The 17,419-nt window shown below is 36.1% G+C and overlaps 1 protein-coding gene across 1 annotated transcript in view; it reads left to right on the top strand.

Annotated features, from left to right (window-relative positions):
• Positions 1–17,419, top strand: part of scap (SREBF chaperone) — a 102,303-nt gene that overhangs the window by 41,166 nt on the left and 43,718 nt on the right. Inside the window, exons 3-7 of the mRNA XM_052022768.1 lie at positions 8,604–8,733; positions 11,858–12,015; positions 13,457–13,677; positions 14,963–15,068; positions 17,025–17,197. Coding sequence (XP_051878728.1) covers positions 8,604–8,733; positions 11,858–12,015; positions 13,457–13,677; positions 14,963–15,068; positions 17,025–17,197 — 788 coding nt within the window. The remainder of the gene's footprint in view (positions 1–8,603; positions 8,734–11,857; positions 12,016–13,456; positions 13,678–14,962; positions 15,069–17,024; positions 17,198–17,419) is intronic.

The raw sequence follows: 17,419 nt of genomic DNA, 5'->3' as shown, positions 1-17,419 counted from the left end.
AGAAAGATTTTGGGGGAAAAATGATTTTTGGTACAATTCCTAAAACTGTCACATGATCCTGAGAAAGTAGACACATTAGTGCACAAGTTGGGTGCTAAGAAAGTTGTGTTTCATAGTACTTTGTTATGCTCTCCTCTGTGACAGTAATCCAAACTTGTGAAGTGTATTTATTCACTGTTGTAATTATATGAAAAATGGCGGGCAATTTAGGCACAGCAAATTCCCAAAACAACATTGTGAAAAAGACCAAGTTTTTTGTTTAGTAATGTTAATGGCCTAATGTTGATTAATATACTTGGCCGAGGTCACCTCTTGTTGAATTTTTTCTTATGTCCATCTGAGAAAGCACACTCAAATGTGCTTTTATTAGTAAACTCAAAAGTCCTGTTTTAGCAGGAAACACTCCTGATACTGCCTTTAGATGGTAGATGTTTGCAATTATATAATATTGGAGGCAATATTCGAAAAGTTGGATGTTAATATAAATGAAATTAATTGACAGACTTTTTCTACTGTTTTTAGCATTCTAGAGGCAGCATTTGAGAATCTTCAAAAAAAATAATGCTTTAAAATAAACTACTCTGTTGGGGTGTTTATGACATTTGCCTGAATATTTGTGATAAAACATTCACAACCCTAGTGTTGTAGGGTTTGATTATGAGTTCAGAGTCAGAGATACTGCAGGTGGTTATTCGAGAAGTAGTTGATTTGTGCTAATTTGTGTTATATTTCCTGTAGCTGCAGTCAAATTAAGTGATGGAGTTGATTTTTCTTTTCTGTTTTCTGTTGATTTTTTTCCCCACAAAATGTGTATTGCTTTTAATTCATTTGTTTTGCAAAAATATTTTTGTGTAGTTTACCCAACAATCCACATTTAAAACATGTCTGACATAAATATAAAATCTTGCACTTTGCTCATCGGCATTGTGTCATCATGGAATCATATAGCACAGAAATGGGCACTTCTGGCCCACATCATCCATGCCGATCTTGATACCTATTTATATTAATCCCATTCGCCTGCATTATACCCATTTTCCTCTGGGCCTTTCCTATGCAAGTACCTGTCCAAATGCCTTTTAAACGTAATTGCCTCTAACACCACCTCTGGTAGCTCGTTCCAGATGTGAAAAGCTTACCCCTCAGATCACCTTTAAATTTCTCCCTCTCAGCTTAAACCTGGGCCCTCTAGTTCTAGACTTGTCTGCCCCGGGCAAAAGGCTCTAACTATTGATCCTAGCTATGCTGCTCATAATTTTACAAACCTCTATAAGGTCACCCATCAGCCTCCCATATTGTAGTGAAAATAAACCCAGATAATTCAATTTCTCCCTATAACTACAGCTCTCTATTCTAGGCAACATGCTGGTGAATCTTTTCTGCACTATTGCTATCTCATCCTTCCTGTAGTGTAGTGACCAGAACTGTACACAGTACTCTGTGGTTTAACCAATGTTTTGTACAGCTGCAGTATGATATCTCATCTTTTGTACTCAGTGCCTCAGCCTATGAAGGCAAGCATACCAAATGTGTTCTTGACCACCCAACCACTTATATCTCCATTTTCAAGGAGCAATGGATATGCACCCTAAGGTCTCTCTGTACACCAATGCTCCTAAGGTCCCTGCCATTTACTCTTTATGTCCTAGCAGAATTTGACTTCCCAGAGTGCATTACCTCACATTTGTCTGCCTGTGGTCAACTTTCCAGCTGATTCCAACTGTATTGTTAGATAGCCTTCTTTGCTGTCTGCAACTTACTATCCAGAACACCTGTATTCACATTCAAGTCATTCATGTATATTACTTATCCCTGTGGTACACCACTTGTTACAGACTTCTAGTCAGAAAAACACCCATCCACCACTACCCTCTGCTTCCTATCACCAAGCCAGTTGTGCATTCAGTTTTCCAACATGCCTCAAATCCCTTGTGGTTCCTTCTGGAGCAGCCAACCATGTGGGATATTGTCAAAAGCCTTATTAGAGTCCATGTAAGCCACATCTATCACTCTGCCTTCATCAATTTTCTTAGTTACCTTGGTTATTATTTTTCTTAGGTCATTACTCAAATTGTACTGTATATTTGCTTGAAGGATTTGCAGCATGCCTGCTAATTGACACTGATCTTATTTTCATTCTCTGGCAGTTGATATATTTATTTCCTATCCTCTTGTTGATTTGAAAAGGTAATGGCCATCTTCTTCAGCCATTTTATACAACTGGTAACTTGCTAAGCTATTTGAAAAAGCATTTGATTTGGAAAGTAGTATGAGACTAGAGTGAATTAAAGGCCAGCATGTTTACATTGATAAACTTTTTGGCTTTAATAATGATCTGACATTTTGCATAATATCACTTTTATTGCTATCGGTGTCTCTGTCATGATAGTGCCTTAGTTATATGTGATATACAATTTTGTTGACAACCTCATTATAAATAACTGGTTTACTAGATTAGTTAATGCATTAGTGTAGGATGTATTTTGTGTTCATTTTTGAAGCTGTTAAATAGAAGTTGACCATTTGTTTTTTTTTGGGACATTAACAAATCTTGTAATGATGCACCTTCCCTCTGCCTTTGCCATCTTCAGTCCAGTCTCTTTGTAATACTTCTGACTTGTTTTCATCTCACCATACCTTTAAATTATTGACAATTATTTACTTATATTTTTGACTACCTTCATTAGCAGATGCGAAAGCAAAATTCTCTAAGGTGATAGAAACTGATCACTGGATTAGAGGCAAATAGCAATTAATGCTTAGAAATGTAGTGTTTTGGTTCTTGTATAATAATATTGGGGCACCACAGTTGAAATAACAGTTCTTCAGAATGTTAGCCAGAGGATGAATATTTCAGTAGCAAATGAAATGGCATTTTAAGGAGTCATTTTAAACGTTGGAGTGCATAGGTTTTGGTATTGTTACATACCAGCGACAAAAGAAACACACCGGGTCATGTATGAGTGTTGGAAACCGTTTTATTAATAATTACTTATGATAATAAGAAAAATAAAAGTAAAAATGTTAGAAGTAAAAATGTTAGATATCAAATATTAACCCCAAAAACTAAACCCAAAGTGTGTGTGGCAAATTCCCAAACTCTCAAGTCCAGGAGTGGTTCTCAAAGTTCAGTTCAGCAAGCAATAAGTTGAAACGTGAGCAAAGGCTTCTGCAAAACCACCGATGACTGAAGAGAAGATGTAGAGAGAAAATAGAGAGTAATTACGAAATTCAAATGTTCCAGGATGGAACCCATCCAACACCTCAATCACTAATGATCTTCACCGCTTTGTTCCGAAGTATCTGCCATCCCAAAAAGGCATTCGAGATGTGGCCATCCACACAAATACATGTTTCCCTCTACAGGTTTAACGATGAAGTGGACTCCACTGGGTTATTCCAAAAATCCATACGTGGATTGTACTGACAGACACAATAATTGTTTTTCATCCACCGATACAGAGACCAGCAGGCAGGGTGTCTCTCTCCGTCTCTCTCTCTCTTTTCCTCTGATTCTGACTCTCTGAACAAACGTCAGCACGTTGTTATCTCGTTGCCGTGGTGTCGCCCCACACACACACACACACACACACACACACACACACACACACACACACACACACAACTGTACTATGTCTTAAAGGGGCATTCACCAATAGTAACTTAATCCATAACAGTATCCAGTATCAAAATCAAGTTGGAAAGGGCACATGTGAAGTAAAGTGGAGAAATAAAAGACTGTGGATGCCGGAATCTGAAGCAACACATGAGATGCTGGAGGAACTCTGTGGGTCAGGCAACATCTATGGAGGAAAATGGACGATGCACATTTCGGGTCGAGACCCTTCATGAAGTAAAGTGTTTATTTCCTAGATTTACAAATAAAGAGATGTCGCAAAAAAACATTCCAAACAATTTACTTAAGCAAGCCTCAAGTAATTGAGTTAAGAGTGAAGGTTAAAATACTAGTTCTGGCGTTAACAAGAAAAAGTATTCAGGTTGTTAAAATCATGAGGGAAATTAATGCAAGTTCTTTATGGTAAGGTAATGGAAAAGCCAATATTCAAAACTATCTTTTTACCAGGCTTTCAATAATGTTGCAGTGCTTCCTTTACATCCAATTTTCCTTGTGAAACAATAATGGGTATTTCATTAAAGGTCTGCATTGCATTTTGTGGCCGGTTTTTCTACTTCTGAAAGCACAGGAACCATCGCGATAAATTACAGATGACTTTTTTAAAATCTAAAATGGATTTTAGTTTCTCACACAGCATTTTCTTCTAAAGGAACTGTTGGAATCATTACAAATTCAGCAGAATGTGGCATGGTAGTGCTGGGTTGAATGCTGACCTCGGGTCTTGTCAGTGTGAAGTTTGCATATTCTCCCTATAATTTCTTGGGATTCCATCGCATTCCTCTCGCATCCCAAAGCTATGCTGATAGGTTAATTGGCCACTGTAAATTGCCAATTGGCATAGCTAAGTGGCAAGAGAATCAAAAAGATTTAACAGCCACACGAGAGGGATTGTTTGTAGGGGATCAACAATATAAGGAGCTGGGAGTAACACAGACCTCATAAGTTTGATGGCTTCTTCTGTGTTGTAAAAAGTAACTGGCTTTCAATGATGTAGCAAAATACACTGGAGTGTTATTTTTGTTGTATATTTTTATTATAGAAATCAGTGGGAATGTTTCTTTAAAAATGCATGGTTCAGAATGGTTGCAATGCAAGGATTGATTTGTCATTTTTCTTTTTGATTTTATGAGCTCTACTGTGTTTACATGGAAAGACATTAACAAGTGTAAAATGGCAGAGAAAGGAAATGCATTTTATGGAAAGTCACATACAAATCAATATCTTCAACTGTGGCATATATTGGAACTGTACATTTCTGTATAGCTATTTTGTAAATTTAACTGTTTAATGGGGATAGAAAAATATAACCAATATCCAGAACAATAATTTGGAAATTCAGTTGTTATTCTACTATTGCAATTTAAAAAAAAATATACATTTAATGTAGGTCACAAGAATAATCTGCAGGAAAAAACATGGGTATTGAATCTGAGGTTACCGTTCAAGAAACTCTTAAACTGTCAGCACAGTGTGAATGGCATTGAAAATCACACGATATCTTGGGAAGTATAGTTTTAGAGTGAGGTAGTAATCCCAACGAAATTTTTTTGCAAAGCAATTCACTTTTTACTTCCAGTTGCTCTGTTTAATTAATTCTGATGACAGTGAGCTGGGGAATGGGGTTTCAAGCCTGGTGGTCTCAACATCAAATGTTTTACAAAACAAACTGGCCTTGGGAAATTGTGACCTGTACCTAAAGAAAGTTCCATGTCCTCTTTTAATATCACCACTGAATTTCAGGCAGGGTATTGAAACATGGTTAATTAATAATTGCAGGAAATACCATCAGAAAAGTGATCATAATATGATAGGATTTTCAGTGCAGTTCAAGAGAGACATAGAAATTAGACTTGAATTTGAAGCCAATAATAATGGTGTAACAGGAGCAATGACTGAGTGGATTGGGAATTTAGATTAAAAATTTAGATTAAATTAGATTAAAATTAGAAAAGTGATCCAACCGTAGCCAACTGTGGAGATCAAAGAGAGTACATTAGATTAATTGAAGAGGCTTATAATATTGCCAAGAAGGATAGTAAGCCTGAGGATTTGGGGTGTTTATGGAAGCATCAAAAAATGACCAGAAAATTGGTAAAACCAAAGTCAATAATAGGAGTAGATTAGCAGGGAATAAAAAGCAAGGGCTTCTAAAACTATATAAAAATCTATATTAAAAACTATGTTAAAAGTAAAAAATAAATGTGACTCCTATGCGGATAATGACCGATGAAACTATAGTGGAGAATGAAGAAATGACTGAGGAATATTACAGATCTGTCTTCACAATGGAAGACATAAATGTAGAAGAAATTGGGGGGGGGTTGGGAAACTAAGAGCCTTAATGGAAGGAACTTAAAGTAATTAATACTACTGAAAATAAAGTACTGGAAAAATTAAAGGAACTGAAATAAGATTATTCCATGAATCTGATAGTGTACAGCCACAGTGATGATCTTCAAATTACCTGAATTGTTGAACAGTCCTAGCAGATTGGAAGGTATTAAATGTAAAAGGGAGGAAAAATATAGGGAATTATCTAATGTTTATACTGGTGACTGCTATCAACAAAATTCTGGAATCCATTATTAAGAAGATGATAACAGAATACTAAGAAAATTAAAACTTGGTTAAGCACTCAATATGAAAGGAAAATTGTGTTTGACAAATTTAATGGGATATTTTGTCCAGATAAGAAGAAACAAGTGGATGTAATATGTTTGGATTTTCAAAAGGTGTAAAAACATAACAATCAAGAGTAGGAGTTGGCTATCTAATCCATTGAGTCTTAATTCCACCTTTCACCAAGATCATCCTCGGCTCCTTTTTAATTGCATTACCTCGTATGCCTTGATTCACTTAATATCAAGATATCTATCGATCTCTGTTTTGCATAAATTCAGTGGCTGAGCCTCTACAGCCTTCAGGGGTGGGGAATTTCAAAATTTGATGACCCTTTGTGTGAAGAAATTTCGCCTCAGCTCAGTCCAATTTCTCCTCCACTCAGTCTTGATCAGTCCTGTTTGCTAACTTACTGTGGTAAATAAAGGCTCACAGGGTTGAGGGCAAAATAGTAGCCTGGATAGAGGAGTTCTGAAATGACATAAAGCAGAGTATGCAAGGAATCGCAGTGCAAGGAATAACACCTCATGAACCTTGGTTAGCAGGACAATGTCATTAGCATAGTCAAGTTGATGAACAATCAGTGACCTCTTATTGCTTTCAGCAGATCTTTCCAAACTGCTGCATATTGGGGCAAGAAAAATGTTAGGAGTATGCTGAAGCACAGTTAGCTGCCAAAAATGTCAAAGTGGTAAAAATTATTTCTGTAGCTCATATACAGCTAACAATATAATGACAGAAGTGAGGGCAGAATTAAAAGGTAAATATCAATTGTGCATTAGTGTATGCAGGAACTTGATACATGTATCTGTAGTCCAGCATCACACAATGACAAAAAAAATCCACTTTTAAAATGTATTACTTGGAAGTTCAGTGACCTAATTCCATTTCTAATCATGAAGAAAAAGCCATCTCGTCATAGAGAGATGCAGCATGGAAACAGGCCCTTCAGCCCACCAAGTCCACACTGACTTTAATCCTACAATAATCCCTTTTTAGTTTTCCCCACATTCTCATCAACTCTGTCTCTCTCTGGTGCACATGCTCTGTCTGTCTCTCCCCTTCTAGCTATATCTTAAACTCTGCCTTTTTATCTAGACTTAGTTATCTTGCCCTAATATCTCAAGCTGTAGCTTATTACCAAATTTGATGCTTTTGTTCACTTTGCTCTTAAAGGCACTATAAAAATGCACCTTATTGTTATTCAGTTCCTAGAGTAATAGAAATTAAGTTTTTTTTGTGGGGTAATTTGAATTTTTATTTCCTTTTAATGTTCTCAACAAACCCCTTCTTAGCTTGGAGGCTACAAAAAAAAATTAAATTGTGTTAGATTTCAACCTTGCAACTTGATATCTCTGGAGAGCACTTTTAGCTGAATACCCAACAGTTGTCTAGAATATTTGTCTTTGCTTGTATGTAATGGAGGATGGTAGAAAAAAGTAAAGTGATGGTTGCATAGGAGAATTAATAGTTGCAAATAAAATGTTACTTTTGATCTTAGCTGCAGCATTTATGCTTATTTATATGTTAATTATTTACCAAGCTTGCTGTTAATTTGACTATTCAAATGAATACATTTTTGGTGGTAAACACAGTCGTGATTTTGGAGTAGCTACTGAATGCCAAATGTTGAAGAGAAATCTTAGTGAAACCTTTAGTTTGATGAAAGTGGACAAATACTAATGTCTGTCCAGATTTATGGGCCAAAAAAGCATTTTATAATACTCTTACTAAGCCATTGGTTACTACACTTGAAAAAGATAAGATATCTTTATTAGTCACATGTACATGGAAACACACAGTGAAATGCATCTTTTGCATAGGGTGTTCTGGGGGCAGCCCGCAAGTGTCGCCACGCTTCCGGCGCCAACATAGCATGCCCACAACTTCCTAACTCGTACATCTTTGGAATGTAGGAGGAAACGGGAGAACCCGGAGGAAATGCACGCAGACCCGGGCAGCCGGAATTGAACCCGGGTTGCTGGCGCTGTAAAGCGTTACACTAACCACTACGCTAATTGCATCAGACAAAACTTCACGAGTTAGCTATTTTTTTTAAGGCAGTCCCTGTTTGATCAGAAGTTCAAGAATGTATGTAAATGTATCTTAATATTGCACAGCATTAGTTTAATAAACTAATGATAATGAAAAGTTGCAGTATTTGGGATTGTTATGCAGTGTATAACTGGAATTCAGACCTTGAAAAATGTCAATTATTATGTTAACCCTGTACTGTTAATTCATAATTTATGAATAATCATTAAAAAGGGGGCAGAGAGAATGGAAAGAACTGTACACCACTTTTCTGGGACATTTATGTTTACTGTTTGGTTTTGGTTTTTCACAGTTATCCCTTATTGAAGCTACCTCTGCCAGGAACAGGGCCAGTGGAGTTTACAACGCCTATAAAGGATTACTCTGTACCCCCAGTTGAAGCAAATCCAGGACACACCGAGCAGTCTGATAGACCGGATTGGGTAAGTTCTACACTGTTAAATTACTTGGCAATTACAGCTCCTGTAAGGAGGTTATTAGCATTTCAGTATAATATATTCTCTCTCATTACACTTTGTTTAGATGAATTAAAATGGGCCAACTGCTCTTTCTTCCCTGTAATTAACCTGTAAGGAAAACCGGGAAAGCATTTATTTTATGTTGTAAAGCTTTTGTGGACCATCAGAAGAAAAAAATATGGCTGTCAATATAATCAGGACTACTTGTGTATGCATTTGGCAATTTCAGTAGCTAAAGGAATATTTAAAATTGTGTCCATATAAAAGGAAAAGAATTAACTGTAAGACCATGGGAAACACAGGATAATGCTCAGTGGTATGGAAAAATAAATCCTTGCATGAAAGATTTGTTTGTGATCATGATATCTCATGTAATTCATTTTGTCCTTCTGATAAAACGACAACAGTTTGAATTCCCAGATCAAATTATAAATATTTCCTTGCTTAAAATTTGGAATAAGATTTGATTGAACAAAACATTCAGCTTCAAATATTATGGACAAGCTTGCTGCTGATACTTCACCAGTTTGAGAACACAACATAGCACAGTTGCCTCTCATCTTTGAGTAGCATTGATTTCTTTTCACCTGCAATGTGTTCCTTCTGACTGTGTCTGTCTGTCTTCTGGCTTGTGAGCTCTTCTTCTTGCTTTTCATTATTCCGGTTTCAGTATTTCTAACTGGATTGGCCTTTATGTTTTCCTCATGTTACCTGTTGTCTCACTGTTTACTGGACTAAATCAATATCTGTTTTTTAATCTTTGTGTCTTATTTAAATGTAAGGTGACAGAAGAATTGGGTTTGGTTTTGATTCTCACTGGTTGATTTCCTCTCTTGACATTCATGAGTTACAACTGTATTCTCAAATGGCATCCGCCTGCAGCAGCACTCTCACTACCAATCAGTACTTTCTTATCGCAGATTTTGTACCCAAGATGCTAAATTTATTTTTGCCATTTTGCCAAACCAATTCTAGAATACAAATTTCAAGAAATTAAACCTAAAATCTTTGCTTACCTTTTTGTCATTATTTATAGTATCTTTACCTCATAAGTCATTGGATATATTATGTAGCTTTTTAATCTTCACTCTCCAGAAATTCCCATTACAATAATGACAATGTGAACATGTTATGAACTTTTAATTAAAACATTTTTGATGACAGGTTTACTTGTTTTCAATTATAACCTACTGTACTTGCACATACTGATTATTAATTTAAATTTTAGTCATTTTTATCAGGTATTATTTCTTTAGGACATAGATACTTTTTCAGTCCTTCCAGTGACTTGATACCGTTGACACACAGTTGTCATGCTATAGGAGTTCCTCAGGGCAGTATCCTAGGTCCAACCATCTTCAGCTGGTTCATCACTGACCTGCTTATTACAAAGTCAGAAGTGGGGATGTTGGCTGATGATAGCACAATGTACAATTCCACTTGTGCATTCCAAATGAAGCGCTCTATGCCTGTATGCAGCAAGATCTAAACAACGTGTTGGCAAGTAACATATGCACCATAGAAGTGAAGACAATGACCATCTCCAACAAGTCTAACCACCTACTTCTGATATTCAGTGCTAATACTTCTGCCATGTCCCCCATCATTAACACCTTGGTGGTTACCATTAACCAGAAACTGAACTGGACATTAATACAGTGAGGACAAGAGCAGGTCAGATATTGGAGATCCTGTGGTGAGTGACTCACCACCTGATACCCGGAAGCCTTTTCCACCATCTGCTCATCAAAAACAAAATAATGAAGCAACGTGAAAAGTCATTGTCCTAAAATTTAACTCTGTCCCTTTCTCCACAAGTGCTGCCTGGCATGCTGAGTATTTCCAGTTTATTTCAGATTTACCACAGCTGCAGCATTTTGATTTTGTATTAGGCTTTATTAACTTGCTCTAGAAATTGTAGTCATTGATATTTAACACACACTGTATTAAGAATTAAGTAGCATGCACCTTCATTGATAAATAACAGGTGGCCTATTGTCTCCATTACTTGTGTGACAGTTTTCTTTTAGCATTAGCCCTCAGGAGACTTGTGAATGATATTCTTTTGATAATGATAGTGGTGAACTATACCACCTTGTTCTTTGCTGCAGTTTTTGACACCATACAGATACAGCTGTTGATACACCCAACAATTTCACCACCTTTATGCCCTTTTCATAAGTGTAAACTTGATTCTTTCCCCATCCTAATGTCTCCTACTATGATCCCCTGAAAGAACACATCTGTTTGCACCACCATCAGATTTGGCATTAAATGGATTTCATATTAAAGTGGTTTCAATCCTACTGATGTTATACCCTACTTCTGCAAAATTCTAGAGACAAAAGATGATCTCCAGCATGTCAACCTCTTCAACTCAGCTGCCTGACCCGCTGAGTTCCTCCAGCTTGTTTGAAGCTACTGCCATAAAGTCACTTCTCTTGAAGTAGATATTAAAGAATGGATTTCCAAAGCAGTTCCTATTTCACCTTGACAGTGAATAGCACAGCATCTTCATTTTCATATAACTGGTCTGATTAAACATGCTGCATGGTGAATTCACTGTTACTTTGCTGTGTTGTAATGTACCCAATAGAAACTGCCCACCCGATTGACACTCGATGATCAGCAGAGTTATAAGTACCAATCCAGTCATTGGCTTTATAGTCTAGCTTGAAGCTTCTTAAATCTATTATGTGAACATGGTATATGTGAAGCATTCTAATTACAAAGAAGTTCTAATGAACTTCAATCTGAAACATTGACTCTGTTCCTCTTTCCACAGTTGCTGCCTGACTTGCTGAGTGTTTCCAGCATTTTCTGCTTTTGATTTTAATTCCCATCAAATAAAAGACTAGTGTCATTTTGAAGATTCACATTTCTTTGCTTCTCAGATTTCCTTAACAAATATATTGCTTAACTATTCAGGGCTTTAACTCTCTGCATGAAAATGCACAAGTTGTTGAATGGCAGAGCAGCAGAGTAACACCTTCTGATCTCTTTGTATAGCAGTGATCATGCCATTAAAAAATCTATTTTTGACTCGGTCCACAAATCCGCACGTGATTTTCTGCTTTTTTCTTTGTAGTATTTCGGACCTCCAGTTGCATATATACAACAGATATTTGTAAAAGCCATCGTGTCCCCTTGGAACAAAAACTTAATTGCTGTTGATGTGTTCCGTGCCCCACTCTCAAAAGTGTTTCAGCTGGTGGAAGAAGTAAGAAATCATGTCTTTCAAGACAGGTAGGAAAGGATTTGTTTATTTATAGTTTGTGCCTTAATTTATTTTTTTGTAACCAAAGCAAATAATATGAATGTGAAATTGGGTCATTACCTTGATTTTTGATTTTAACTTCCAATAAACAGTTGTTGATGTGTTTTTTGTTAATATTATCTAAAGCTTATTGGTAAATAGTGCTACTTGAACACGATTCTACTGAAATTTTTCTTAGTTTTTTGATGAGTTATTGGTGGTTAAATGAGAAGATTGCAGTTGATGTTGTGAGCATTGACTTTTAAATGGAGTTTGATATTGTACCACGTTAAGTTTGTTCAGAAAATTAAGAGGATAAAAAGAACATTAGCAGCATAGATTCAAATTGGACTAAGAAATAGAAAATTGGCAGTTGTAGTGAATGGCTTTTTGGACTAGAGAAAGTTGTGCAGTGGAGTTTCCCAGGGTTTAATTTTATGATTGCTGTTTTATTTCATACAGTAATGACAAGGACTATGGGGTACAGGACATAATATTGAAATTTATAAATGACATGGAACTTTGAGGTATACTAAATACTAAGGAAGTTATCTATGTACTTCAAAAAGGTCAGGCTGCTGGAAAGAGTGACTGAATGGCAGATGAAAGTCACTACTGTAATGTGAGATGCTACATTCTATAAGAAAGAATGAAAAGAACCTATACGTGCCGAATGGTTTCATTTTATGTAAATCATTGAGATTGGGGGAATAATTTAACAAAACAATTATAAAAGCAAATGGAGTCCCGAATTTCATAAACAGAGGCAAAGAGTACAAATGCTAAGAAATTTAACTGAAATAATGTAAGACTCTAATTTGGCCTCAGAGGATTGTTTCCAATTCCACACTTGAACTGAAAACTTTGCAGAAGATACAGAAGAAATTTACTGGCATAATTTTAGGGCTCAGGAATTACAGTTACCTGAATAGACACAAGAAGCTGGGACAGTTCTACTGAGAGCAGAGGAAGCCAAGATGTGAGGTTTTGACAGATAAAATCACACAGTATTTATCTATTCATTTTCTATAACAAAATGGAAGTTCCTAATGGGTGAAAAGTTGATAAAAGGAGGGCACATTTAAAGTAAATGGCGAAAGAACCAGTGGTGGTATAAGGAAAGAAATACCCAACTACAAGTTGCATGAGTAGAAAGCAATAAGAGAGGTAAATAGTTTGTGAAAAAAAAATTGCAAGGAAATGGAGAAAACTACTGAGCATGGCACTAACTGGATTGCTCTAAAAAGAGCCAATGCAAAGTCAGTGAACAAATGGTGTCTCACTGTTCTGTACTTTTCTATGACATAAATGTAGCATTCACACAAATGCCACAGTTTATCACCATGTGAACAGAACTCCAAACCATATACTGTGTATATAAAAAAAAATCTTGGGAGCTGATAGTAACTTCTATTCTTCCATTATTAACAGTACTGGCATGAAAAGCCTAGAAAATATCTGTCTCCAGGTCACCGATCTACTTCCTGGGTTGAAGAAGTTGCAGGGTCTACTTCCTGAGCATGGCTGCCTCCTCATCTCTCCAGCTAACTTTTGGAAAAACAGTCGGGATCGCTTTGATTCTGATCCAGATATTATTAGCACCATCCACCAATATGAGCCTAAGACTCTGCAAACATCTGCTTCACTCAAAGGTAGCTTAGATTCTTGAGAACGTAGTGTACTGTTCTTTGGCTTCAAACCATGCATTACATGGCTCATTCCTATGTCTGCAATCCTGCAACTGTATCATCTGCCACCTTGTCTTGGAATTCTGGACTTCTACCTCCGTGGGTCAGCCACACCATCAAGGACACAACCATGAGCATTTTGATGCCTTCAGTTACTTCCCTTAATATCTTTTCCTGCCTAACAATCACCTCATTCTTTTTACCCTTTACAGCATTACATGGCATCATAATAGTCATCTTGTACATAACAAAATCATGCAAAATATTGAGGTAAATTGCGAATAAATTTTTGATCGTGTTGATTGAAAGTCAATGTGGGTCAGCTCTCCAGGAAAACTCCCTGCTCATTTTGTTTTATCATTAATGTTTATTGGTAGTGTCAATTAATGAGCCTGTATTAAGGGAAACTCTGGGGAACAGTGATCACAGTCTGGTAGAATTTTATGTACTTTTTGAGAGAGATACAGATCCATTAGAATCTTGGCGAATGTAGTTTGGAAAATTAGATTAGAAAAATACTGCAGATACTGGAAATCTGAAATTAAAAATAGAGTACTTAAAATGAAGTACTCAACCGATCAGGTAGCGTCTGAGGAGAAAAAAAGACTTACTGTTTCAGGCTGATAATTTTACATTGCTTTGTATATAAATAATGGCAAACATCTAAAGAAATGTTTTAAAATTATCAGCAAATATATATTTCACTAAACTAATCTCCAAAGGAAAAATGATCCACCCATGGCTAACTAAGAAGGTTAACAATAGTATTAGATCAAAAGAAGCTAATTATGTTACCAAAAAGAGCAATATGCATGAGAATTAGGGGAGCTTTTGGAAGGATGACTAAGTCCAATAAAATAAATTATATGAGTAAATTAGCAAGAAATATATAAAGAATTTGTCAGAATTTCACAGTTGAATAAAGGGGGGGAAAAAGCAACAAAAGTAAATGTGTCCCCTATGGAGACTTGAGGGGAAATTATAATGAGGAATGGCCGAAACATTAAATAAATTTTGTATCTGCCTTCACCATAACAAAGTTAGCCCATTGCCCAATGGAGAGATGCATGGTGAAAGGTCAGATCAGAAGATAAGTTATTTTAGGAAATATTATTAGCTTAGGCCATCTTGAATATTAAAAGCTGAAAAAATTGGGCTACTGGGAAATTGTTTAGTTTAAGGCCATATATAATGAATGGATTGTACATGATAAAAGCAGAAATAATATTTATAATTAATTTATGTGCAGATTTGCTCTTTGGAGTGCCTGGGAAGCACAGTGGAGTCAACTTGCACAATCGCAAAAGGGTAGTCTCCTATGCCATCACTGTCATCCTGCATAGGTATCACTCGAGGTGAGGTTATTGTTAAAAGATTCAGAGAGCTTGTGTTTGATTTTTCTCTACTAACAAAATTCAGTTCAGAATGATTGGGTATGGAAGTGAGCTAAATTCGTTGTATGCACTTCTCTTTGGGCAAAATGTTGTATATTATTTATAATTCCCTCAATAACTTTGGTGTTTTGCATGGAGATTGCTTAATATGAAAGATATGGCGACTGGAGAAATTGTATCTCTGGTGAATAGAGGACAATACTGAAAGAGAGAGAACTGTTAATAGTAACAGCTAACGTACAGACCAGTAAGTGAAGTTGGCAGTTTAGTAATTTTGTGAGAATGGGGGAAGGTGAAAAAAGTGGATCTCAGGGATAAGATCCACTTTTGCAGGGAAGGAGTGGCAATGGGAGAGAAGCTGGACACAAAAGATTATAATCACCCACATGCATGTTATCAAACAGAAATGAAAGCTTCAAAATACTCTTAAATATATTTCTGCACACTTTGTGTGATGACTTAACAACTTCGAGTGAATGTCAAGAAATTGCGTTGATGATAAAGTTGCATCAGTATCATCTAAGGTATTAATGGTACTTAAGGAACAAATAATTGTTTAACAAGCACATCCTCTGGTTAAGGAAGACTTCAAAGACTCCTGAAGAACACAAAAATTCGTGAAGGAGGAGCTGCAGTATATCATGGAGTTATCAGTGGCTGTGGATAGTAAGGAAACTCAGCAGGTAGTCAAACTCGTCTCACCAAGGATGCAGAAAATCAAAAGCAAACCACACTTTGCTTTCACAAGCTGAAACTTGCAAATCATTCATTGTGTCCTTTGTTGCCAACCCGTGTGTGCTTGGGAGCTCCTTTCATTTTAAATATATTGTTACTTGTTTGTTTTCAGATTCCTTCCCATTAACCCAATCAAAAAAAACCTGTTGAACGTTACTGTTTTTTTCAGACCTGTGTTTGAAAGGAATAGTGTCCATATGTGTTCCCTCCTATTCATTGTAGTGAATTAAACCTTTGTTAGGTGACAATTTGCATTAAGTAAAACCTTCCATTGTAGCAAAGATTTATTATGTGAATCTGGGGTAGTCCTGTAACAGAAAAGGAGCCTTGCTTTTGTATAAAACCCTTTTGTATCCCTTTCAGAGTATTACAAAGGTTGTGCAACTAATGAAATACTTCTGAAGCATATTCGATATTGTAATTTAGGCAAATACCTGCCCTTGAATGCATGGAACATTTTTGACTGTCATTGTTTCTAAATCCTGTGTTAATCTTGTCTTTTCTCCAATACTTTGATGCAACTTCCACACATGGTACTTTTTCTCCCTTCCTGGGTGACATTGGTTATGTGCTAGCCATGAATATTCTTTGAAACTGGCATTCAGATTTAGGTCTCCAGTTTGGGAATTGGGTCTCAGTTACCACACATTATTGTATATTTGTTCTAAAATATTTTGAGGCTTCAGATCAATTTTGTCAATTCTGAATAAATATCCTTGTTTGATAAAGTTGTGAAATGGATCTTTCAATCATGTTCTGCAGGGTTAGGACTAATATAGACTAAATTCATGATAAATACTTGCCCTAATAAAGCACCAATACTTGATAGCTTAAAAAAAAGGCCCCAGTCTCTTGTGTTCAGTAATGCATTTCCATTTTTCCTGTCGACTACGTCATGCCAGACTTACTTGAGATCCTTTTGATCATTCAAATAAGATATTTTAACCTATCATTGAGTTAGATTGTAATTAGAGGACAATATTCAAAAATCTCAGCATTTCATGGTCATGAGCCTTCTTCAGAGTTCCAAAATGTTGCTGTTACCATTGATGCAAATTAAGATCTTTAAAAGTTATTGATCATCATTGTTTGTTTTTGGCTAAAGAAAAAAATAATTGGTGCACTTTGCAAAATGTTGTGTCCTTTACAAAATCCAATTTGTCTTATTTTGACCTTTTTCAGATTTCTAAAAAGTCTTCGATTGCGGTTAAAGCAGCTTCATCCTAGTACTAACAGCACGTTGAGGGAAGATCAGATAGTCCATGTCCATTTTAAGGAAGAAATTGGCATTGCTGAGTTGATTCCTCTGGTCACGACGTACATCATTCTTTTTGCATACATTTACTTCTCTACCAGTAAGTTGTGATTTGGAATCTTATTGGGAGAATTTAATAAGCTCATCACTTTGAAATAAAATCAGAAACTTCCAGAAATATGTAGTATTTCAAGGAACATCTGTTGTGTGAGAATCAGAGTTAATCTGAAATGTTACGTTTATTTCTTCATAAATGTTGCCTAACTTGCTTAAATATTTCCAGAATCTTTTTTTTTTGTTTGTTTTTGTGCTTTTTTTCTGC

Source organism: Pristis pectinata, chromosome 9 (genome assembly GCF_009764475.1).
Source record: "Pristis pectinata isolate sPriPec2 chromosome 9, sPriPec2.1.pri, whole genome shotgun sequence".
Classification (NCBI taxonomy): Eukaryota; Metazoa; Chordata; class Chondrichthyes; order Rhinopristiformes; family Pristidae; genus Pristis; species Pristis pectinata.
The sequence above is the reverse complement of the archived record's forward strand: the minus strand, read 5'-3'. Positions and strand labels throughout refer to the sequence as shown.